Below are 23,675 nucleotides of genomic sequence, written 5' to 3' on the forward strand. Positions count from 1 at the left end.
CAATGCATTCAGGTGAAACGCATTTCATAACTCTGCCTGAAATAGACACCTTTCCTTCAACGGTCTGAATCCAAATGAGGTCACACACACACTAAACGACTCTCGACTGTTTTTAATTTAACTGCTGTGATTAAAAATGTTTGGTTGATAAGGCTGAGAAAATGAATTAGGAAAATCTCATTAGAGGTCTAAATAATACACATTGAGGTGAAATATTTAGATTTGAAATTAGGGCCTGAGACTCTAGGGCAGCTTTAATGAGCAAGATAAAAGGAAAGCAGCAGCTGGCAAGTTTAAGTCTTGCTACTGCGTTCAGGCACACCAGGCAAATGCTCGGCTTTGTGTCCAGTGCCGTGTCGGGCAGGAGGAGGGAGGACATCAGTGCATGGCAGTGAAGCAAGTTTGTCCTCTGCTGTTTACACAGAGGTACTACAGAATAAAGAAATACAACAGTGTTTAGGGTGTGTGAAATTAACAATTAACAAAACAAAAGAACTAGTCATTAACACATCAAATACACTCCTCCTCCTCCTCCTCCTCCTCCTCCTCCTCCTCCTCCTCCTCCTCCTCCCCCCGCCCCCTCCCCACACACTGGACTGAACCACACCTCCATCCACGGCAAGACAGCTGAGCAGCTTTAAATATCTCAGACTAATCATAGACAATAAAGTCAGTTTTGATCACTGACATCCACAAAAGATCCAAGCAAAGACTTCATGTTATCCATAAACTCAGGGCACCGTCTGTTGCCCCCCCATCTCCTCATCCAGCACATCCTGCTCTACTGTTGCCCTGCAGCTTCTTCACCATGTTAACAACTTCCAACTAGAACAAACTTGCCAACATCACAAGCACGGCCTCCAAAATCATCTGCCCTCCGACACCCATCAGATCTATCAGATATGAACCTCAGAGCTCTCACAATATTAAATGACACTGATCACCCTCTAAACCAACACTTCACTTTACTTCCATCTGGTCGGAGATACAGAACACTGCGATGGAGAAGAGCTTTGTTCCTTCTACAACAGCAGCCCTGAACAATCTGCCTCGCTGACACTGTTGTGAGCCGGGATGAATGAGTGCACAAGAAGATTTTGTCAACTACATGTGTGTTATCTGATCTGTACTATACCTGTATGTTGCTATGTGTTTCTATGAGTGTATCTGTATGTTTCTGCAAGAATCAATTCAAAAGTAAAACACAAGATCTGCAACAGTGCCACCAAAATTTAAAATGATTTTCAACTTAAAGGTACTAAATGTAACTATTTACATGTATTAATTGCTTTGTATTGCCAATGTGTGAACAGATTGTAATGTAACTCATAAACTGGGATCTTCCCAGACTGTCTCGGTTGCCTGTAACAGCCTGTGGACTGATTTCTACGTACAGTAAAGACTCGGGACGGTTTGGCTACGTAACTTTAGCTAATGAAGTGATTTGCAAATGGCGAGCTATCTGGTATCATGAAGACTGGACATTACAGATGGTAACGGTGATGTACGGTTGTAATGTAATGTCACTTCACTGTTTAGCAGCCAAGGATGATCACTTGCGCCTACATAGTGCGAGCACGTACACAAGCAACAGGAAGCTGACCGCAGTTCACTTAAAGGTTCCATATCAGCTCATTTTCAGGTTCATACTTGTATTTAGTGTTTCTAGGAGAACATGTTTACAAACTTTAATGTTAAAAAAAACTTCATCATGCTGTCTATCTGAATATACCTGTATTCACCCTCTGTCTGTCTGAATATACCTGTATTCACCCTCTGTCTGAATATACCTGTATTCACCCTCTGTCTGTATATACCTGTATTCACCCTCTGTCTGTCTGAATATACCTGTATTCACCCTCTGTCTGTCTGAATATACCTGTATTCACCCTCTGTCTGTCTGAATATACCTGTATTCACCCTGTCTATCTGAATATACCTGTATTCACCCTCTGTCTATCTGAATATACCTGTATTCACCCTGTCTATCTGAATATACAGACGTAGGCAAAGTTGTTGGTAACGTTCCGTTAAAGAGAGAAAAACCAACAATGGTCACTGAAATAACTTGAAACTGACAAAAGTAATAATAAATAAAAATTCACTGAAAATTAACTAATGAAAATGAGACATTGTTTTTGAATTATGGTTCAGCAGAATCATTTAAAAAAACAAACTAATGAAACTGGCCTAGACAAAAATGATGGTAACATTAACTTAATATTTTGTTGCACAACCTTTTGAGGCAATCACTGCAATCAAGTGATTTCTGTAACTCTCAATGAGACTTCTGCACCTGTTGACAGGTATGTTGGCCCACTCCTCGTGAGCAAACTGCTCCAGCTGTCTCAGGTTTGAAGGGTGCCTTCTCCGAATGCATGTTTCAGCTCCTTCCACAGATGTTCGATAGGATTTAGATCAGGGCTCATAGAAGGCCACTTCAGAATAGTCCAATGTTTAGTTCTTAGCCATTCTTGGGTGTTTTTAGCTGTGTTTTGGGTCATTATCCTGTTTGAGGACCCATGACCTGCAACTGAGACCAAGCTTTCTGACACTGGGCAGCACATTTCGCTCCAGAATGCCTTGATAGTCTTGAGATTTCATTGCACCCTGCACAGATTCAAGACACCCTGTGCCAGATGCAGCAAAGCAGCCCCAGAACATAACCGAGCCTCCTCCATGTTTCACATTAGGTACAGTGTTCTTTTCTTTGGATGCTTCATCTCTTCGTCTGTGAACATAGAGCTGATGTGACTTGCCAAAAAGCTCCAGTTTTGTCTCATCTGTCCAAAGGACATTCTCCCAGAAGCTTTGTGGCTTGTCAATATGCATTTTGGCAAATTCCAGTCTCGCTTTTTTATGATTTGGTGTCCTCCTGGGTCGTCTTCCATTAACTCCACTTTGGCTCAAACAGTGACGGATGGTGCGATCTGACACTGATGTACCTTGACCTTGGAGTTCACCTCTAATCTCTTTGGAAGTTGTTCTGGGCTCTTTGGTTACCATTCGTATTATCCGTCTCTTCAATATGTCATCAATTTTCCTCTTGCGGCCACGTCCAGGGAGGTTGGCTACAGTCCCATGGACCTTAAACTTCTGAATAATATGTGCAGCTGTAGTCACAGGAACATCAAGCTGCTTGGAGATGGTCTTATAGCCTTTACCTTTAACATGAAGGTCTATAATGTTCTTTCTGATCTCCTGAGACAACTCTCTCCTTAGCTTTCTGTGGTCCATGTTCAGTGTGGTACACACCATGACACCAAACAGCACAGTGACTACTTTTCACCCTTTAAATAGGCAGACTGACTGATTACAAGTTTGAAGACACCTGTGATGCTAATTACAGGACACACCTTAGTTTAACATGTCCCTATGGTCACATTATTTTACATCTTTTCTAGGGGTACCATCATTTTTTGTCCAGGCCAGTTTCATCAGTTTGTTTTTTAAAATGATTCTGTTGAACCACAATTCAAAAGCAACAGCTGATTTTCATTAGTTAATTTTCAGTGAATTTTTATTTATTATTACTTTTGTCAGTTTCAAGTTATTTCAGTGACCATTGTGGGGTTTTCTTTCTTTAACGGAAGAGTACCAACAATTTTGCCTACGTCTGTACCTGTATTCACCCTCTGTCTGAAACGCTCCGTTTTAGTGCATTTCAACGGAATTGCGTTGCTAGGCAACTGCTTGATGTTATTAGCATGTTAGCCTGTTACTAGCATGTTATTAGCCTGTTATCATGTTAGCCTTTTATTAGCCTGTTAGCTTGTAATTAGCCTCTTATTAGCATGTTAGCATGTTGTTAGCCTGTAATTATCGTGTTATTATCGTGTTAGCTGTTAGCCTCTTATTAGCCTGTTAGCATGTTAGCTATTAGCTTCTTATTAGCCTGTTAGCATGTTAGCTATTGGCTTCTTAATAGCCTGTTAGCTTGTAATTAGCCTCTTATTAGCCTTTTATTAGCATGTTAGCTGTTAGCCTGTTAGCATGTTAGCTGTTAGCCTGTTAGCATGTTAGCTGTTAGCCTGTTAGCATGTTAGCTGTTAGCCTGTTAGCTGTTAGCATGTTAGCTGTTAGCCTGTTAGCTGTTAGCCTGTTAGCTGTTAGCTGTTAGCCTGTTAGCCTGTTAGCTGTTAGCTGTTAGCTGTTAGCCTGTTAGCCTGTTAGCTGTTAGCCTGTTAGCTGTTAGCCTGTTAGCTGTTAGCTGTTAGCTGTTAGCCTGTTAGCTGTTAGCCTGTTAGCTGTTAGCTGTTAGCTGTTAGCCTGTTAGCTGTTAGCTGTTAGCTGTTAGCCTGTTAGCTGTTAGCCTGTTAGCCTGTTAGCTGTTAGCTGTTAGCCTGTTAGCTGTTAGCCTGTTAGCTGTTAGCCTGTTAGCTGTTAGCTGTTAGCCTGTTAGCTGTTAGCCTGTTAGCATGTTAGCTGTTAGCCTGTTAGCTGTAATCAGCAGTTCTGATCTGTTATGGTATTTATTAGTAGATGTATATAGTATATATAATATATAATGGTATTTATTAGTAGATGTATATAGTATATATAATATATAATAGTATAGTATATAATGATATTTATTAGTAGATGTAATAACATAATAAACTCTACAGACTAACTACAGTTAGTTCATACACATCCAGACGATCAGCCCGCCATCACCCCTCCAGCCCCGTGTGATCACTCACCAGACCCTCGATCTGGATCTGTTTCACCGGAGAGTCCAGGGTTCCTCCGGTAGAAGCTGGTACCGGAGTAGCGGCCGGTACCGGGACCGGAGCAGCGGAGTCCTTACGGGACGTAGAGGAAGAAGTAGAAGCCATCAGAGAGAGCAGCTGTTCCTCAGAGAGACAGAGAGAGCAGTACCTACAGCACTACACGAGGAAAGAGGAGGAGAGAGATCAGCGACGGACGGTTCCGGTGACGAGGCGTCCGGTTTCCTGTCCGGAGAGAAACAAGAGACAAACTGTTCAGTTCCCTCTTTAGATGAGACCTGTTTCATTTAATGTATGAATCCCATTGACACAACAACAACACACAGAGAGAGATATAATACATCTATAGATATACCTTTCCGGGACGATTACCTTAATGTGGTGGAGAGGTTGGTGTGTCCCTATGACCCTGAGGGCTGTGTTGTCTGGAGCCTCGTGCTCCTGGTAGGGTCTCCCATGGCAAACTCTGACTGTTGTTTGTGCGTATGCACCAAACAGCAGTTCGGAGTATTCGGCCTTCTTGGAGACCCTGAATGGAGTCCTGTATGGGGCTCCAGTAGGGACTCCATGGGTCTGCTGGGAGACTTCAACGAGCACGTGGGCAACGATGGAGACACCTGGAGTGGCGTTATTGGGAGGAACGGCCTCCTGGATCTAAACCCGAGTGGTCGTTTGTCATCGGACTTCTGTGCTAGTCATGGACTGGAACACCGTGTTCGAACATAAGGATGCTCATAAGTGTACGTGGTACCAGAGCACCCTAGGCCGAAGGTCGATGATCGATTTTGTAATCGTATCGTCTGATCTGAGGCCGCATGTTTTGGACACTCGGGTGAAGAGAGGGGCGGAGCTGTCAACTGATCACCATCTGGTGGTGAGTTGGGTCAGAGGGTGGGGGAAGACTCTGGACAGACCTGGTAAGCCCAAACGGGTAGTGCGGGCGAACTGGGAATGTCTGGAGGAGGCCCCTGTCCGAGAGATCTTCAACTCACACCTCCGGCGGAGCTTTTCTGGCATCCCTGTGGAGGTTGGGGGCATTGAACCCGAGTGGGCGATGTTCAAAGCTTCCATTGCTGAAGCTGCGGCGGTGAGCTGTGGTTTTAAAGGTCACCTATTATGCAAAATGCACTTTTCCATGTCTTTTAAACATCAATATCTGTCCCCAGTGTGTCTCCAGGTCACCATAGTATCATAAAAGACCATCCTCTCTCTTCTTCTCCTGCTCCGTTTGTCCGGAAATGGGTGTAGAAAATCACTTTGCTTTTTTTCCTTCTCTTCTGACGTCATTAGAGAATTGCAAGCCATATAAGGGTTTCCTGGTGGAACCAGAGCAGAACCTTCAGTAGCCGACCCCGCCCCACACTCTCAACCGAACTATGAGCAAAGTAGCTCCTGTTAGTCGCAAGAACCAGCAGAACAGAAATAATGAACTGACTACGGTTTCACATCTTCTATTTTCCACCCTGATGGTCGCTGTGGTTACACACCGTCTCATAGCGGTAGCATGTAGCAGCTGTCTGCTCTCCTCTGGGATGATTCTGTCGGTCATTTCTCACAGATGGATCTGTAAAGACAGACGTAAAGCAGGGTGTGTGTTTACGGTTTACAGAGTTGATGCATGAGGTAAACACTGAGCTAACTAGTATTATTTACCTGAGAGAACCCGTCAGGAGAACCTGGAGTCTGGACCGCAGATGTTGTTCATTTGTCACCGATTTCTGATGAGATTCCTCCGGTAACGTGCGCTGTGTGAAGTTTCTGGTTTATAAACTTTATAAGCTCTATTTTAGCTCCTCTTTCTCCGTGGGCCAAAGCTGCTCCTTCAATGTGTTGAGGACGTTTGATTGATAGAAACGCTGACCAATCAGAGCAGAGTGGGAGGAGACAGGCTGTAAATCAGGATCTCTCAGACAGAGGCTAAATTTCAGAAGTCATTTTTCATTTTTTTCAGACTTTTTTTTAGACTTTTTTCTTCTTTTTTTTTTTTTTTTTTTACCTTTTTCAGACATTGTTTAGATCTTTCAGACTTTTTTTTCCAACATTTTTCAAAAAAAAAAGTCTGAAAATTTTTTGGGGAAAAATGTTGGAAAACAAAAGTCTAAGCAATGTCTGAAAAACGTAAAAAAAAAAAAGTCTGAAAAATGTCTGAAAAAAAAGTAGGACATTTTTTGGGGGAAATATGTTGGAAAACAAAAGTCTAAACAATGTCTGAAAAAAAAGTCTGAAAAAAAAGTTTGAAAAAAGTCCGAAAAATAAGTCTGCAAAATGTCTGAAAAAAAAGTTTGAAAAAAAAGTCTGAAATGTGTCTGAAAATTTTTTTTGAAAAAAGTCTGAAAAAAGTTTGAAAAATGTTGGAAAACAAAGTTTGAAAAATGTTGGAAAACAAAAGTCTAAAGAATGTCTGAAAAAGGTAAAAAAAAAAAAAGTCTGACAAATGTCTGAAAGTAAGTCTGAAAAATATCTGAAAAAAAGGTCTGAAAAATGTCTGAAAAAAAAGTTTGGAAAAAAAAATGTTCGAAAACAAAAGTCTAAACAATGTCTGAAAAAAAAGTTTGAAAAAAGTCCGAAAAATAAGTCTGAAAAATGTCTGAAAAAAAAGTTTGAAAAAAATGTCTGAAAAAAAGTTTGAAAAAAAGTCTGAAATGTGTCTGAAAATTTTTTTTGAAAAAAGTCTGAAAAAAGTTTGAAAAATGTTGGAAAACAAAGTTTGAAAAATGTTGGAAAACAAAAGTCTAAACAATGTCTGAAAAAGGATAAAAAAAAAAAAAAGTCTGAAAAATGTCAGAATTTTTTTTGTGAAAAATGTCTGAAAAGAAAGTTTGAAAACAAATTCGGAAAAATGTCGGAAAAATAGTCGGAAAAATGTCGGAAAAATGTCAGAAAAAGAAGTTTGAAAAATGTTGGAAAACAAAAGTCTAAAGAATGTCTGAAAAAGGTAAAAAAAAAAAAGTCTGACAAATGTCTGAAAATAAGTCTGAAAAATATCTGAAAAAAAGTCTGAAAAATATCTGAAAAAAAGGTCTGAAAAATGTCTGAAAAAAAAGTTTGGAAAAAAAAATGTTCGAAAACAAAAGTCTAAACAATGTCTGAAAAAAAAGTTTGAAAAAAGTCCAAAAAATAAGTCTGAAAAATGTCTGAAAAAAAAGTTTGAAAAAAATGTCTGAAAAAAAGTTTGAAAAAAAGTCTGAAATGTGTCTGAAAATTTTTTTGAAAAAAGTCTGAAAAAAATTTGAAAAATGTTGGAAAACAAAGTTTGAAAAATGTTGGAAAACAAAAGTCTAAACAATGTCTGAAAAAAAAGTTTGAAAAAAGTCCGAAAAATAAGTCTGAAAAATGTCTGAAAAAAAAGTTTGAAAAAAATGTCTGAAAAAAAGTTTGAAAAAAAAGTCTGAAATGTGTCTGAAAATTTTTTTTGAAAAAAGTCTGAAAAAAGTTTGAAAAATGTTGGAAAACAAAGTTTGAAAAATGTTGGAAAACAAAAGTCTAAACAATGTCTGAAAAAGGATAAAAAAAAAAAAAGTTTGAAAAAAATGTCGGAATTTTTTTTGTGAAAAATGTCTGAAAAGAAAGTTTGAAAACAAATTCGGAAAAATGTCGGAAAAATAGTCGGAAAAATGTCGGAAAAATGTCAGAAAAAAAAGTTTGAAAAATGTTGGAAAACAAAAGTCTAAAGAATGTCTGAAAAAGGTAAAAAAAAAAAAGTCTGACAAATGTCTGAAAATAAGTCTGAAAAATATCTGAAAAAAAGGTCTGAAAAATGTCTGAAAAAAAAGTTTGGAAAAAAAAATGTTCGAAAACAAAAGTCTAAACAATGTCTGAAAAAGGTAAAAAAAAAAAAAAAAAGACTGGAAAAAATGTCTGAAAAAAAAGTTGGAAAAAAAAAGTCTGAAAAATGTCTGAAAAAAAAGTTGGAAAAATGTCCGTAAAAAAAAGTCTGAAAAATATCTGAAAAAAAGGTCTGAAAAATGTCTGAAAAAAAAGTTTGGAAAAAAAAATGTTTGAAAAATGTTCGAAAACAAAAGTCTAAACAATGTCTGAAAAAGGTAAAAAAAACACTGGAAAAAAAGTCTGAAAAAAAAATTTGAAAAAAAAGTTTGAAAAAAAATGTTGGAAAACAAAAGTCTAAAAAATGTCTGAAAAAAAAGTTTGAAAAAAATGTCTGAAAAAAAAGTTTGAAAAAAAATGTTGGAAAACAAAAGTCTAAAAAAAGTCTGAAAAAAAAGTTTGAAAAAAATGTCTGAAAAAAAAGTTTGAAAAAAAAAGTTTGAAAAATGTTGGAAAACAAAAGTCTAAACAATGTCTGAAAAAGGTAAAAAAAAGAAAGTCTGAAAAATAGTCTGAAAAAAAAGTTTGAAAACAAAAGTCTAAAAAATGTCTGAAAAAAAAGTTGGAAAAAAATGTCTGAAAAAAAAGTTGGAAAAAAAAAGTCCGAAAAATATCTGAAAAAAAAGTTTGAAAAAAAAGTTTGAAAAAAAATGTTGGAAAACAAAAGTCTAAAAAAAGTCTGAAAAAAAAGTTTGAAAAAAATGTCTGAAAAAAAAGTTTGAAAAAAAAAGTTTGAAAAATGTTGGAAAACAAAAGTCTAAACAATGTCTGAAAAAGGTTAAAAAAAAAGTCTGAAAAAAAGTCTGAAAAATGTCTGAAAACAAAGTTTGAAAAATATTGGAAAACAAAAGTCTAAACAATGTCTGAAAAAGGTTAAAAAAAAAAAAAAAAGTCTGAAAAATCTCTGAAAAAAAAGTTTGAAAAAAGTTTGAAAAATGTCTGAAAAAAAAGTTTGAAAAAAAAGTCTGAAAAAGGTAAAAAAAAAGTCTGAAAAATGTCTGAAATAAAAGTCTGAAAAATGTTTGAAAAACAAAAGTTTAAAAAATGTTGGAAAACAAAAGTCTGAAAAAATGTCCATAAAAAAGTCTGAAAAATATGACTATCATATGACTTTATTCTCTAAATCTGATTTATTTTTTCCCTCAATGTGGCCGTAATACTCCATCATACCATAGACCTACAACAATGATAAATAAAAATGAAAATGTAAACAAAAAAGTAATTAATTTCCATGTTTATAAATCCACGGGGAGCCACTGGAGAGGAGCTGAAGAGACGCAGGTTGCTGACCCCTGATATAGACCATTATTATAAAATGGCTCTATAAATGAATAACATCCAATTACCAAGTACTTAAAACACTTTATTTCAAATCTTTACAGATGTATCACAACTAGAGGTTACCCGAAGACTAAAAAGGTGGGATACTGAACTTAACTGTAACAAGTACATTACCTAGTTACATGATGCAAAAAAAAAGGTGAATAAGCATAAAAAGGTACAAAAAAAAATATTACATAAAACTTAATTGATAAACTGCCTGAATTATACATCTGAAACAGGATATTTAATGCCAGGTTAAGATTCACCAACATTTTTGACAGAGTTAATCGTTTTGTTTATCATGAAAGAACAAGTGCAACGAGGAGGAGATGGGAGAAGTTACACTTCTGAGCAATAAAACAGTACCTTTCCAGAACATGTACAGAGTCAATACGGGATTCCATGTGAAAATACAGGGCTCTTTATCTAAAATCTGCAATAATTCAGGTGCGAGGGGGCAATGGTACAAGAACTTATGGAATAAGCAGACAATGGAAATTTAACTTATAAAACAAAAAGGAAGAAAAGCTTACAAATTGGTGACTGAAAAAGGTTGTTTTATAAATATACTTGTTAAACATTCTTCCTCCGTTTCAACCGAATGAATACTGCATGATTCCACCTGTAGTACAGTTAAAATCCTTTAGAAAAAAAAGAAGTTTCCAACCCATTCCCCACTACAACACCCCCCCCCCCCCGCCCCCCCAGAAAAAAAACGGGACAGGAAAACACAAAATAAAAAGGCAAGAAAGTTGAGTAAATAAAAAAGTATGTCTGTTGCAAGCAGAGTGTTTGTCTGTTTCTTCTGATGTCTAGATGAGATGGAATCTTGGTCCAGCGGTGGCGACGATATCGCTGTAGGGCTCAGTCTGGGTGACCTCGATGGCTTGCTGCTTCTTGAGGACGAGGAAACTGTAAAACTTGGCAGCTGCCTGCTTCTTGTTGTTGTTCCGGCACAATTCAAGCAGGCTAACTGAGTCTGCGCCAGTCTTGGCCATGACGCGCTACGGAGGAAAGAAGAACAAAGAGTCAGTCGGGGCGATCAACCAAATATAATAAATAAAATAAAAAAAGGGAGGAAAAAAATACTACTAAAAAATACTAGGCCAGAAAGTTGGGTTCCCAAAGACAGTGCTTTTCTGATTTAAACCAATACAGCAAAAACTATTTTGCACATGGCTGATAAACAAAATTAATTCATGTTTAATTCTCTGAATACCAAAATTTAATCCGCACACAATCAGAATTTTACAAACAAATCCCATAACAACTCTTCCCAGTCCGCTGGCTGTCCGTTCTGGAAAAAATCCAGTGTTCATACACAGCCCTGGCTCTGTAAATGGGGAAACAAACAAATTGACTCGGACCGAGCCACCAGGGTTGAAACGAAGGTTATTTTTTATATTCAAAGATTCTATTGAGGATTTCAAATGAAGCCTCGAAAGTCCGTTAGGTGCGACCCTTCTTTTGTGTTAGTGAGGACAGAAGGCTTTGGAGCGCTTCTGTGAGTGATGCCGATGCAGCTGCTCCACTGGTGCAGAAGGAGAGCATGCTGCGGGATTTCCTCCCGGTGAAGCGAGTGTTTATAGGATCAGGAAATCCCACGTTCAGAGAGCTGGTAATTCAGTCTCCAGTGTGGCAGCACAGCGCAGCTTCAGCTTTCAGAGCAAAGTTAAAATGGCTGCGAGAAGTCGTCTGTCCAAGGAAAAGACTACGGAGAAAAAATCATCTGCTTCCTGTGTGACATGAGAGGTGACTGCACGGTTGGTGTTGTGTCTCTGTTCATATTTTCTCTCCATGCTCTTATACCATGCTTTCATTTGTAAACGGAGAAATGTCTGGCTGCTTCCCGAGTCGTGTCAAGGAGACGAGCCAAGCCAGAGTCAGAGCCGCCGTTGCTTGTGTCGGAGCGTTCTCCGATGCAACACATGGGCGACGTTATTCACGAGGTTAAAGTAAGCCCTCAAAACACCACTGTTTAAGGGGAGACGGCCTGCAAACGTGACTTTGAGGTACGTCCACCCACCCACCCACACCCACACCCACACCCACACCCACACCCACACACACACACACACACACACACACACACACACACACACACAGAGAGAGAGAGAGGGATGGGTAGAGGAGATGCTGAGCACCACCAACATGAGGCGTAAAAACTCGTGGAGTCATCATGACGCATTTCCTAACAGACATTATTGAGGCTTCATTTGAAAACCTCAATAGAAGCTTTGAATGCAAAAAATAACATTCAGTTCAGCCCTGGTGGCTCAGTCAGAGCTCCTTTGTTTCCCCTTTACAGAGCCAGGGCCGTGTATGAACACAGCGCACAGACAGAACGAACAGCCAGCAGACTGCGAGGAGATATTGGCTGAATTTGAGAAACAAAAAGTGTATTATTGTATAAAAATCACAGACTCCAACATTAAAACCGTTTTTTTTTTTTTTAAAGTATTTGAAAAGTAATATCTTTTTTGTACCTGGAGACCGTGCAGCATCTGCTGGGTTCTCTTGTTCCATCTCTTCTCCTCCTGATCCTGGTCTCCACCCTGACCGTCCTCTTCCTGAGGACCATAAACAACACAGTCATCAGCATCAACTGACCCAGACTCTCACAATCATATTAAAAACGTCTCTACAGAAAGACATTTTCTAGAAACTGCTAAATTTAGCAATTACTTCTTGTTCTGTTGTTTTACTTGTTTTCTCTTAAAGCCCTTCAGGCAGTTTTTAAACAAACTTATAAAATGTGTCACTATCAAATGACTACCAACAACAGTGTATCAGAGAAAGCAGTTATTTCCCCCTCACCTCCTCTTCATCACTATCATCCTTCTTGTCTTTGCTCTTTTCACCGAGCAGGTCGAACTCGGGGACGAGCTGGGTGAGGTTGAGGCTGCTCTCCTCTGGGGGCAGATCCACCTGTTGCATGTCTAACCTCTGAGACAAGACTGAGCGGTCAGCCACCTGTTGCTGCTCCAACGGAGCCATCTGAAAGAGACAAAACCAGAGGCACCACAGTTAGGACACATGTTTCGTGTTTCTCTCATTTCATTGTTGAGCACTTCCCAAGTTTACTGCTCCAGGAAAAAATAAAAATAAAATCACTGTCCGGGTTAATATTTAAATTCGATAACGGACAAAATCAATGTGACCTGATTAATGAAATCATCAACTCTGGTTGAAAACAGCAAACAGTTTAACAAATGTGAACCAATTTATCATGAGTTATATGCTTAAGCACTGAACTACCATTAGAGGCCTTTAAGCATCACGTTTTCTCCATTTTGCTCCACATGAAGTGTTGAGGAAAACTATGCAAACTCAACTCCGGTGTTTTTACAGAGAAAAATAAAATGGAGGTGACAAGTACTCACGGGAAGGGTGCCCTCTTTGTCGAGGGTCTTGCGTTTGACACCGCGAGGGGTGGACGGAGGAGGCATGGCTGTCTCATCCAGGGCCGTCCTGCTGCCCTCCATCGCAGAGGCTGCCAGTATACTGGGCTCCTCCATGATAGTCTGGTCTGAGGGACGGATAAGAGGGATTGTTAATAAAATGTAAATGTGAAAGTGAACACAGCCTTACTCAGTAACTGATGACATGACATGTCTGGGATGCGCTGCTGGGGTACGACCTCCTCTCAACTCTGACAGCACAACTTACCAATAACATCTCTGTGCTGACTCATGACCTCCTCTCTGGGCACCTCTGGGTTCTCCAGCTCTTTGAGGAACTCATCCAGACTGTCTGCTTCGCCGCCCTTTCTCCTCTTCCTCATCTCGTCTGGCACCAGAGGTGTCAAGCAGCGTGTGAACATCTGACATCAGAGATTTTACAGTTAAAATTGGAGGGAAGTTTTATAAAAGAAAAAAAAAATACTAACTTTATGCAAAGTCAGAAGTACAATAGAAGTGTAGGGAAGGAGAGACGCACGAATCGGCTCTGATGTCATCCGAATCCGCGTTTACGCATAATTCATCCACTCGTAGGAATTATTTCTCCAATTTATAGACCCGCACCCACATTGACAGTCCACCTCTACCGGTCCCTGTGAGATATATGCAAGCGTGATGAGCTATAACACTGAAGTAGGCTGTTTTAAATAAATTAACTTTTATTAGTGTTCCGGTGGGCCACCCAACTAGATTTAGCCTTTTTCATTTTTATGTCCGAGAACAACGCCATCCAGGATTGATCAGCAAGTGGACTAGTGGCTGCAGGACGCCGCCGGGGAGCAGATGGAGAGCTCAAAGTCCAGGATGGACTACGGTGGCGTGCACTCCGCTCACCCCTCGTTGGACTAGTGACACATTACACACACAAGGTTCATTCCCAGAGCCCGTGATTGTTTTTAAGAAATCTTGTAAGCCATTGTTTTACTGCTTTTCCTCATTAATGATGTATTATTTCAACACCTCCCTCCCCCAACCCACCCGCTCATTAATTAAACAGAAACGTTTATGACCCGGCCTGCCCGACCCGCAGATTAACCAAGTGCCCTCGGTTATAACTGCAATCTGCACATCACTTGTAGGGAGTGTTAGGGAGGACTGATGCCAGACAAAAGGAAAAGAGGTGTGCTAAATTATGCATCAACACGTTTTCCATTCAGTATTCTGGAGGGGTAACGTGTGGGTGTGAAAGGATAGGGAAAAGAGACAGACAAAACCAATCACTTCCTCCACCTCCTGTTCCTTCAATGTTCTCATTTTAAATCCCACAACCTGAACAGAATGTCAATGAAAGATACAATATTATAAATCTACTCTCCTCTTCCATTAAACAGTGCCGAGTCTGGCCTACTTGGAGAATCAGACCTCCGGTGTGGCCTGCTCATTACCGTTCCCAAAGTGGTAATACTCCTAGTCAGTGATTTCAGACAGTTATGGTATGTTCTCTAATAATGCATACATATTTATAACAAGCATTTGTCACCTTGAGCAGCCTGGCGTTCCAGAGGGGCTGGGCAGGAAGAGAGAAAAGCTTCTCCACTCCTCCGGTCTCCTTCCACATCATAAGCTTCTTGGTGGGAGGGGCGAGGTCCAGCGTGGTGACAATGTCCGAGTAGTCGGACAGCTGGGCCCTGATGGTCTTACTGTCCAGCTCCTTCACACTGTCCACAATCAGCTTCCTCTTACGCTTCGCCTTGGTCTCTTTCACTGGAGGAAAAAATAAATACTTCATGACTGCTTCCCTATCATTTCTCCATCATTAACGTAACATTTCAGAATATATTGTCATATAATGCCAGTGTTTTGCAGCCTGCAACTGCTCAATACAACCAGAGATTTTTATGGAATAGCTACCTTTAGGGATGCACCGATACCACTTTTTTTCCAGACTGAGTACAAGTACTTACATTTGGGTACTCTCCGATACCGAGTACTTCTCTGTGCCAAAAGACCCTCGTTAACAGCCAGCTGGAGGGTGTGAGCGACACACGGCAGGCTGGGGAGCCCGCATATGAGGCGGTGCGCTGCGACCGGCTATAGGTCAGCTTGGAAAGGCTCGGGGCGAAGGTGGCTCGCGGCCGCAGCTTTACAGCGCTCCCCGCCGGGGACGGCCCCCTGCTCCCGGTGCAAGTGTCGACCGGTGCGGACTGTCCTCGGCGCGCCCCAACCGCATCGGCTCACGTTAATGGCGCCAGGGGTCTGCGGCGATGTCGGCAACCCACACGACCCGTCTTGAAACATGGACCAAAGAGTCTAACGCCCGCGCAAGTAAGAGGGTGCAAGCAAAACCCTGTGGCACAATGAAAGTGAGGGCTGGCGGCATCGGCTGAGGTGGGATCCCGCCCAGCGGGGTCAGGCATACCACCGTAAAGTGGTATCGGTGCCGTTGTATAGGGGGAGTTTTGCGAGTACGAGTACATGAGCACAGTATCGGACCCGATACCCGATACTGGTATCGGTATCAGTACTTCCCTAGCTACCTTGGTAGAAAAGGTGTAGCAAAAACTCTCCTGGTTGACAAAGCTCTATTGTCTCACAGTGTACAGTACATATATTGTCATATCAGCCAATCTTAGTCTTTAGTATTCAATATGCACAGTGAAATATGTGTAAGCACCATTTGCTTTGCTATGGTTTGCAAATGGTGAAACGTTTAGAGAATGGAAAAATAAAAAAAGACTTTCTGCACAAATGCAACAAAAAAGAATGAATACAGAATTTTATACAAAAATAGAAAGATTTTGTTAAAACACAACCATCTCTACAGAAAGGTGAGGGGGGGGGTCTTACCAGTGATGTCAATGGGCTCCAGGGCAAAGGCCTCCTCCTCATTGTGAACCAGAGTGGTCTGTTCTGTCTGGTCAGCCATCGCTGGCAGTGGCTCTGCTGGGCCGGAGTCTGGGCTGTCTGGACCAGCTACACACACAAAAAGTACAACAAAAATCAATTGCAATACCCCATAAACAGTAAAGTCATGACACAATGTGCATTGCACTTATAATGGCACATGACTAAGCAGATTTTTCCAGCGGATCTCGGTAACATGCACTAAAGTAAATGTACTTTATTGAAACATAGTAAAACTATAAGGAATTAATGGAGACAATGTATAAGAAGAATAATAACTTCCTATTTCATATGCTTGGCAAAAAGGCAAACCAACTTTACATTATTACTTACGTGACTGGAGGTTGTCAAAGTCGTCCTCATCGTCTCCATGATCTGGGGGCATCAAGACGCTCTCTGTGATGGCTGGAGGGTCATCGAAAATACCTCCTCCATCTTCAGAGCTCAGTAGCTTATCAACTGGGACATAACAAATAAGATTAACTCTTCATTACTCAATCATAAATATCTCAGTAGTCCAAGGTAGCCCATGCTGAGATAAAAAAAAATAAAAAGATAGATAGAAGAGCTTACCCAGCATTCCCCCATCACTGTTGCCCATGGAGCCGTCCCCAAAGTCATCATACTCCAAGTGGTTGGACTTGTCTGGGAGATTGGCTGGACCGGGCTCAGCCTCTAGCAAAAGGTTAGTGGCTGTGGCGCCTTGCATGATATCCTCCTCAAATGTGCTGGCATCACGCATCATCTCTCGGTCGTCCATACCAAAGTCAGCTAGAAGAGTACAGAAGGTTGTTATTATAAAATATGAACAAGTCTTTTTAGTTCTACCTAACTGTTCTATTATTCTGATAATAAAATGCTACATCTAAAATCTATACCATCAAAAATGATTCAGCAGTATGATACACATTTTGGAATTTACAATAATCTACTCATACATATGCAGTGGGTGGTATCAGTATATATAGTGTCCTACCAAAGTCATTGTCCTGCAGGAGGTTGAGGTTGCCAACATCTTCCCTCATGGTGATCTCTTCTACTCTGCTCTGGTTCAGGGTGAACTGCTGGGCAACATCTATGTCACTGTTTGAAAAAACACACAAAAAACGACATTAAGGATGAGTTCAACAGCTGGTGCTTGGGTGACACAAACTCACAAAAATGAGGGGATGAAATAAGAGTAGTAAATGTAACTTACTCCAGATCTGGCAGTGGCTGGTCAAAGTCATGGAACTCCTCAGGTAAGGTGATGGCATTGTAGGCTGCCTCTCTGTTTTCCTCGGGTAGATCCACCACACCTGAAAACAGATACAAGTAGTAATGTTGTTATAACACACAAAAACTGATCACAGATTCAGATAAAAATGTTCATAAAATGGTTCATCTTTACGGTCTCATATAAACCTGCTGGTTAGAGATCGAAAAACCACTGGAGCTTTCATGCGTGTAGATTTCTTGTTTTGCTTTCAGCCTTGTGACTGTTTCAGTGGAAAGAAATTCAATAACTCCTTCTTCAGAAGATAAATAACAAAGCACTTTGCTCCAGTACTAATTTGGCTTGTCATTTCTCCTTACCTGGCCTAAAAGCCATTTTGATCTTGATGAAGGCTTCATTACAGTCAGCAAGCAGGTACTTGGCCTTCCTGTGGTAGATTCTCACCACCCCGAGGAGCAGGTGGCCCGATGTACGCAATGCCATCTTCACCTAAATGAAAAAAGGAACAGGAAAAAAAACGAACAAAGAAAAGTTATGTTTACATTTACATTTTTCTTGTAAAAACCAGACTGAACTGTGTCATAAGCGTACACCAACATCAGAGCAAAGACAGTGAAATAAACCCATTTTATGAAGGCTGTGTTATAAACTGTGACAGCAGAAAGCACAAACTCTGCTCTAATGCATTACCATTCATTATTTTTCTTCTTTGGTAGAAAACATTTTAAATATTACTGCTTCTAATTACTGGGAGGAAACAATAAAAGCAGCACAAAGCCATGCAACAACTCAGCCTGCAGCAGGACCAGCAGAACACAGAGACTGCATGTTTGTCTTCTTACCTTGGGTGAGATGATGCTCTCCACACTGCTCTCCAGATTGCATTCAAATACATGGGCCTTGGTCAGCTTCTTGTCCCAATGGGCCGCTAGCCAGATCTTGGCCAGCGGCCCACGTTTGCTGAGGACAAAGTGGGCGTAGAACATTGCCCCGGTTCCCCTGGCTCACACACTCACACTGCGGTATGGTTCACCTGGAAAACATCATTGATTCGTTTATGTATAAGGAGAAGTGGTTTTAAAGGTCAGGACAAAAAGAAAAAAAGTACCAAGATGCAAGAAAGAAACTAGCAGCACAGTTCCATCCATTTGAAGCATTTAACAAACAGTGTTTTCAGCCAACTTCAGCAATACTAAAGTTGCAGTAATTGTAGCTGGACTGTTGCACAGAATCAATGAACAGTTGGATGTTTTTGCTAAAGTGTGAAAAAAGTTTGTGAAAAAGACCAGACATTAATCTTTGTGTCTGTAATAAGGTAAAATATCTTGGACATTTCATTACTGAAGACATGACAGATGATGATATTTATAGGCAATGCCGCTATAGATGTACGCACACGCAAACATTCTCTCACGGAAGTTTAGTATGTGTTCAGATAGAGTAAAGATTTGTAGATAGATATTGTACACCGCTGTCTACAGCCCATTTGTCAAACTATAAAAAAGCGAGCTTACAGAGAATCCAGGTTGAATATAATGATGCAATGAGAATATTACTAAAAAGACCAAGATGTTGCAGTGCAAGTGAAATGTTTGTGTCTGCAGGCATAAATACTTTTCAAACTGTATTAAGAAATATCATGTACTAATGTATATGCCGGATAAATCACTGAGAATGACATCATCTTGCGGTTGTCCAACATCAGATTTAGCACCACAAGGTACCAATCACAGCTGTGGAGTTCCTGGTATAGTTCTTTATATGCAAGGCATTGATGTATGTATGTATTTATATTTTTAATATCTTTGAATCATGACTTTTTATAGTGCTTCCTGTATTGTAATATATTATATTTAATGTATTGTTTTTTTTCTTTTTTCTTATCTGGACCTTGAGTCTGCAATAAAGTTTGATCAACCAGGAGGCAGTTAGAAGCAATCCAGTAATAAGTCCTGCTGGTTCAACACTGATCACAAGAACCAGGAAATCACATCTAACTGGTTTTCAGAAATAAGTTTAATGTTTGCTGATGAAAGAAGCCCAAATAATAAGACCAAACCACCTGGTCAAATCAAACACATGTACAGATTGAGCGATTTCTATCTAAAGTCAGGAGTCTTTTTCCTTCTTAGCTTCAGCTGACTGGAGGCAACACTGTAAAGATGAGAACCAGTGAGACAAATACACCTCGGTTTAACTAACCTTAACTAACTGATATTAGCCAGATAACTTTGGGTTTATAGCAACTATTAGCCTGCGAATCATTTGACGAGGATGGAGTCTCTCGAAGGAACTTTGCTGGCTGTAACGTTAACTTTAGCTGATCTTATGTCGCCTCATTAGATAACGTAGAAAGTATAAAGTTAAAGTTACCATCAGATCGATAAAGCTCACTAGAAGCTCATCTTTTGTCTCTTGCTGTGCTCAGTTTACTGAGCTAAATCTAACCGTTCACGTTACTCATTGTGAGTAAAACACAAAGGCACATTTTAATGAAAACAGGCGCGGACTCCAGTCCTCCAGGAGGAAACCCTGAACCCTGGAGCTGCACATGTCCGTCTAGTCTCCGGTAACACACTCTGCTTCTACTTCTATCAATCACCAACTAGTAAACTGCACAAACACACGAGTTGGTTAAAGGAGAGATGTGAGCCCTTAATACGGTGTAATCACGGTTAGAGCGCCAATGAGAGGCGGGTCACCTCCAGGAGATAGTCGGCGCCAATGAGAGGCTGGTCACCTCCAGGAGATAGTCGGCGCCATCAGGTGGGATGAACTACATTAGCCTCCAGCTAGCAGCTAACTAACTAGCTACCACTGGAGCGATGCAACAGATTAAAGGTTAAATGGTAGTTCTTCTACACATGGTGACAACATCACATAAAGACCACGAACAGACAGTAAAGCATCAGATCTACTCACTGTTTACCTCCAACAGAACCACCGAGGAGCTAACTGCTAACTGCTATCATGTAAACAGTGTGCGGATGTTCTGGTGGTTCTGGTGGTTCTGATGGTTCTGGTGGCTCCTCGGCTCGCTGCTTTACTGTGTGTTCATCATCTAAATGTGATGTTGTCACCATGTGTAGGAAACCCATGTAACTGGAGTTCAGTGTAATCTGTTGCAGTTAGCTGGTTAGCTGGAGGCTAATGTAGTTCATCCACCTGATGGCGACTCTGCTGCCCTGCCGGGGAGCAGCCTCTCCCTACCGGGGAGCAGCCTCTCCCTGCCGGGGAGCAGCCTCTCCCTGCCGGGGAGCAGCCTCTCGCTGGCGGGGAGCAGCCTCTCGCTGCCGGGGAGCAGCCTCTCCCTGCCGGGGAGCAGCCTCTCGCTGGCGGGGAGCAGCCTCTCGCTGCCGGGGAGCAGCCTCTCCCTGCCGGGGAGCAGCCTCTCGCTGCCGCTGTAACCGTGACTACACCGTATTAAGTGATCACATAACCACACTCATCTCCCACTAACCGTGCGGGCTTGTTCCAGTACCGCAAAACCAACCAGAACCACACAGAACCAGCTAGCTGCTGGCTAACAGCTAGCACTGAGGAGCTAGCAGCCGTTAGCAGCTAGCTGGATGCTAACGGCTAGCTCTGTAGTGCAGGCCGCGGCGGATCCTCACTGAGACACAGCGGGTCTGTTTAGTCCAGTAGAACCAACCAGAACCAACCAGAACCACACAGAACCACACAGAACCACACAGAACCAGCAACTAGTATCCCCGCTGCAGAAACACTTACCGACTGAACCTCTTCTACAGTGAAACGCCAGTGAATCCCGGTTATATTGTTCTCTCTCCTGTTGTTCTGACTAAAACAGCCAAGATGGCGCCTCTTCCTCCTCCCGCTCAGCGAGCCGCTTTCAAACGGACCGGATGTTGACAGGCAGCTTTCAAACTGGACCGGATGTGCGTCTTTTTAAATGTTTTTTAAATGTTGTCCTTTTATGTTTGACGCAGCTCTTTGATTATGTTTTCGCTACGCTTCTTTTGTATGTAAATGTTTTTAATGTTTTCTGCTGTTACTATGGATACTGTCATTTTGAAGTAAAAAAGTAAAAAAAAAAAAAAAAACAGGATCGGATGTTGACAGTCCAACATGAAGGAGGAGGAGCCTGAGACAAGGCCTATAGAAGGAGGTGTCATCAATACGTCATAGCTCAGGGGTACCACGCATACGCAGTACAATCTGGTGTGGAAAGCAGGACCGCAGCTACACTGCGCATGCGCTATAGCCCAAAGCCCTAGTCCCATGACTTAACCTCTTTCTACAGGCCTTGAGCTGAGAGCTGACCGACAGCCTGCAGAGAGCTGAGAGAGAGATAGGAGGCGCTGTGGCACACTGCTGACCAGAGACATGTAGGACTAATACATCAATAAATCTCATTATGGAACTACTGTGTGTTGTGTTTTACAGAGTATGCATGAATCTAATACAGGTAGGGTGAGTTGCCCCAGTGGGTGTACTGTAGGTCTTCCTCAGACAGCATAGGACAGCATGGATTGTGGAATAACAATTGTTATTTATAGGATTTTAGTCTTCTAATGCATTATTTTAGATATTTAAGGTGAAGGGCAACTTATATTAAATAACTGGATTCAGCTGCATCTCTTTTAAAATGGTATGAGTGTTTTTTATAATTTTGCAGGTAGTCCCTTACAAAACAAAGTATACCTCAAATTTATTTTATGAATTAAATTTAAGTATAGTTCAGGTATCAATATTGTTTGTCTGTCCCACATTAGGAGATAAAGATTTGTCTGAGACAATTTGGCACTAAGAGAACTAATATGTCTACCTTTTCTTTTATGAGTGTGATATCTGCATTTTCTTTATTGGTTTGCTGAGAACACATCCTGGGGATTTCAGAGTGGTACTGGGTTTAGATTTAATCTATTGGCTTCATATCGGAATATATTCAAGAAGTCTGAAATGCAAAAAATTTCCCACATTAGGCTAATTCACCCTATCATTATTATTATTATTATTATTATTATTATGATTATTATGATTATTATTATCATTATTATCATTATTATCATTATTATTATTACTAGTAGTAGTAGTAGTAGTAGAATATTGTTGTTGTTGTATAATAATCCTTTTATTTTGTTACAGGTTCACTTCCCTCTGAGGTTAGCCGATGTTCAATACAGTGCAGACGTACATATTATTTCTCCTGCGCTGCTCGTGGCTGCTGTACTCGTGGTATTTGTATTTTTGTGGATATGATTGTCTTCCTGCTCTGCTCCCATCACCAACTGTCCCATCTGGCCTCTAATCTTCTGAAAACAGCAGATCTCATGTTGTTATGACCCATGCAGGACAACTGAGGCTCACATCCGGTCCATCAACAGAGCTCAGTGACCTAAAACAAACTGTGGTCTCCTAACACACCTTTGTCACAGCAGACGTTCTGAGCAGGTCATTGTTCCTTTTATAGGGACACTTAAATGCAGAGCAATCATCAACGTTATCAGGTATTCCTGTAACTAATTTCCTGCTTTAATAAGTCAGAATGTTTGCTGTGATAAAGCCCAAATAATAACCAATCAAATGAATGTTTAATGGGTGAATTCATCAAGAGAACATTTTAATAGGTTACTCACACAAGGAGGACGAGGAAACACTGAAATGACCAAACAAATCCAGTCCTTTGAACAGAATAATCAGCAGGGAACTGGACATTTATGCCGACTACAAAAAACAGTTTCCACAGATACAGAGATGAGGAGCAGAGAGACAGAGACACTGAATCATCTACAATCAAATTGTAAAATCTGTATGCAGTAAAGCAGATTTGTCTCATCGGCTACTTCAGCATCTGCTGCAGTAGAACTGCTGCCAGTCGATCATGTTCATGATTCACCAGAAGCAGGGCTCCATGTCACTGTATCAGGACGGCTGGTAGATAGCTGAGATGGTGCTCACACATCATTAGATTAATAAATGTAGTTGTTATTATCAGCATGGTTTGTGAATTGATTTATCGAATCAATTTAAGTCACATCCAATGAGCACTCATGCATAGCTGGATATCTGCAGTACAGATGGAAAACAAGGTGAACTCACAAGGCACTAAGAGCTGCGTGATAATGCATCATAATCACAGGATAACAACTCCGGCAGTCAACATTTATTACTTTAAGTGAAGAAGTAATTCACTAAATTAATTTAAATGTGTGTAAATATGCTCCAGAATCACTCAGATCATCGTTCTCGTCCACATCTCATCATCTCACCGGCTCATTGTGAGATTAATGAATTATTGATCGAGGCCAAATTACTAAACACGATTCTGCAGTT

At 40.8% G+C, this 23,675-nt stretch overlaps 2 protein-coding genes and 1 long non-coding RNA gene across 3 annotated transcripts in view; 1 reads left to right on the top strand and 2 right to left on the bottom strand.

Moving 5' to 3' along the window:
• The window catches only part of LOC119496816 (eukaryotic translation initiation factor 3 subunit H), a 65,693-nt gene extending 60,781 nt beyond the window's left edge, over positions 1–4,912 (bottom strand). The window contains exon 1 of the mRNA XM_037784400.1: positions 4,683–4,912. Within this exon, the coding sequence (XP_037640328.1) occupies positions 4,683–4,817 (135 nt within the window). The 5' untranslated portion in view covers positions 4,818–4,912. The remainder of the gene's footprint in view (positions 1–4,682) is intronic.
• Positions 4,913–6,362: 1,450 nt separating this feature from the next.
• Positions 6,363–20,177, top strand: LOC119496821. The gene is made up of 3 exons (XR_005208818.1): positions 6,363–6,470; positions 12,119–12,128; positions 20,164–20,177. It is a non-coding gene; the product is annotated as an uncharacterized LOC119496821 (long non-coding RNA).
• On the bottom strand, positions 9,877–21,266 carry LOC119496814 (double-strand-break repair protein rad21 homolog A-like). The gene is made up of 14 exons (XM_037784396.1): positions 21,111–21,266; positions 18,221–18,411; positions 17,738–17,867; positions 17,361–17,460; positions 17,139–17,245; positions 16,736–16,933; positions 16,496–16,621; positions 16,106–16,231; positions 14,799–15,022; positions 13,527–13,680; positions 13,241–13,386; positions 12,675–12,854; positions 12,344–12,427; positions 9,877–10,861 (listed from the first exon to the last, which is right to left on the bottom strand). The coding sequence occupies exons 2-14, from the start codon at positions 18,362–18,364 to the stop codon at positions 10,670–10,672; spliced, it is 1,911 nt and encodes a 636-aa protein (XP_037640324.1). The 5' UTR covers positions 18,365–18,411; positions 21,111–21,266; the 3' UTR covers positions 9,877–10,669.
• Positions 21,267–23,675: the final 2,409 nt, after the last annotated feature.

Source organism: Sebastes umbrosus, chromosome 11, assembly GCF_015220745.1.
Source record: "Sebastes umbrosus isolate fSebUmb1 chromosome 11, fSebUmb1.pri, whole genome shotgun sequence".
Classification (NCBI taxonomy): domain Eukaryota; kingdom Metazoa; phylum Chordata; class Actinopteri; order Perciformes; family Sebastidae; genus Sebastes; species Sebastes umbrosus.

Bases quoted from the DNA above. Each gene is read 5' to 3' on its own strand.
- LOC119496814 (XM_037784396.1), bottom strand. From the start codon at position 18,364: ATGTTCTACGCCCACTTTGTCCTCAGCAAACGTGGGCCGCTGGCCAAG. The intron at 17,246-17,360 runs GTAAGTTACATT...TTTTTCAAACAG, and splicing joins CAGCCACTGCCAGATCTGGA to TGACATAGATGTTGCCCAGC. The intron at 15,023-16,105 runs GTAAGACCCCCC...TTTTTCCTCCAG, and splicing joins GGAGCCCATTGACATCACTG to TGAAAGAGACCAAGGCGAAG.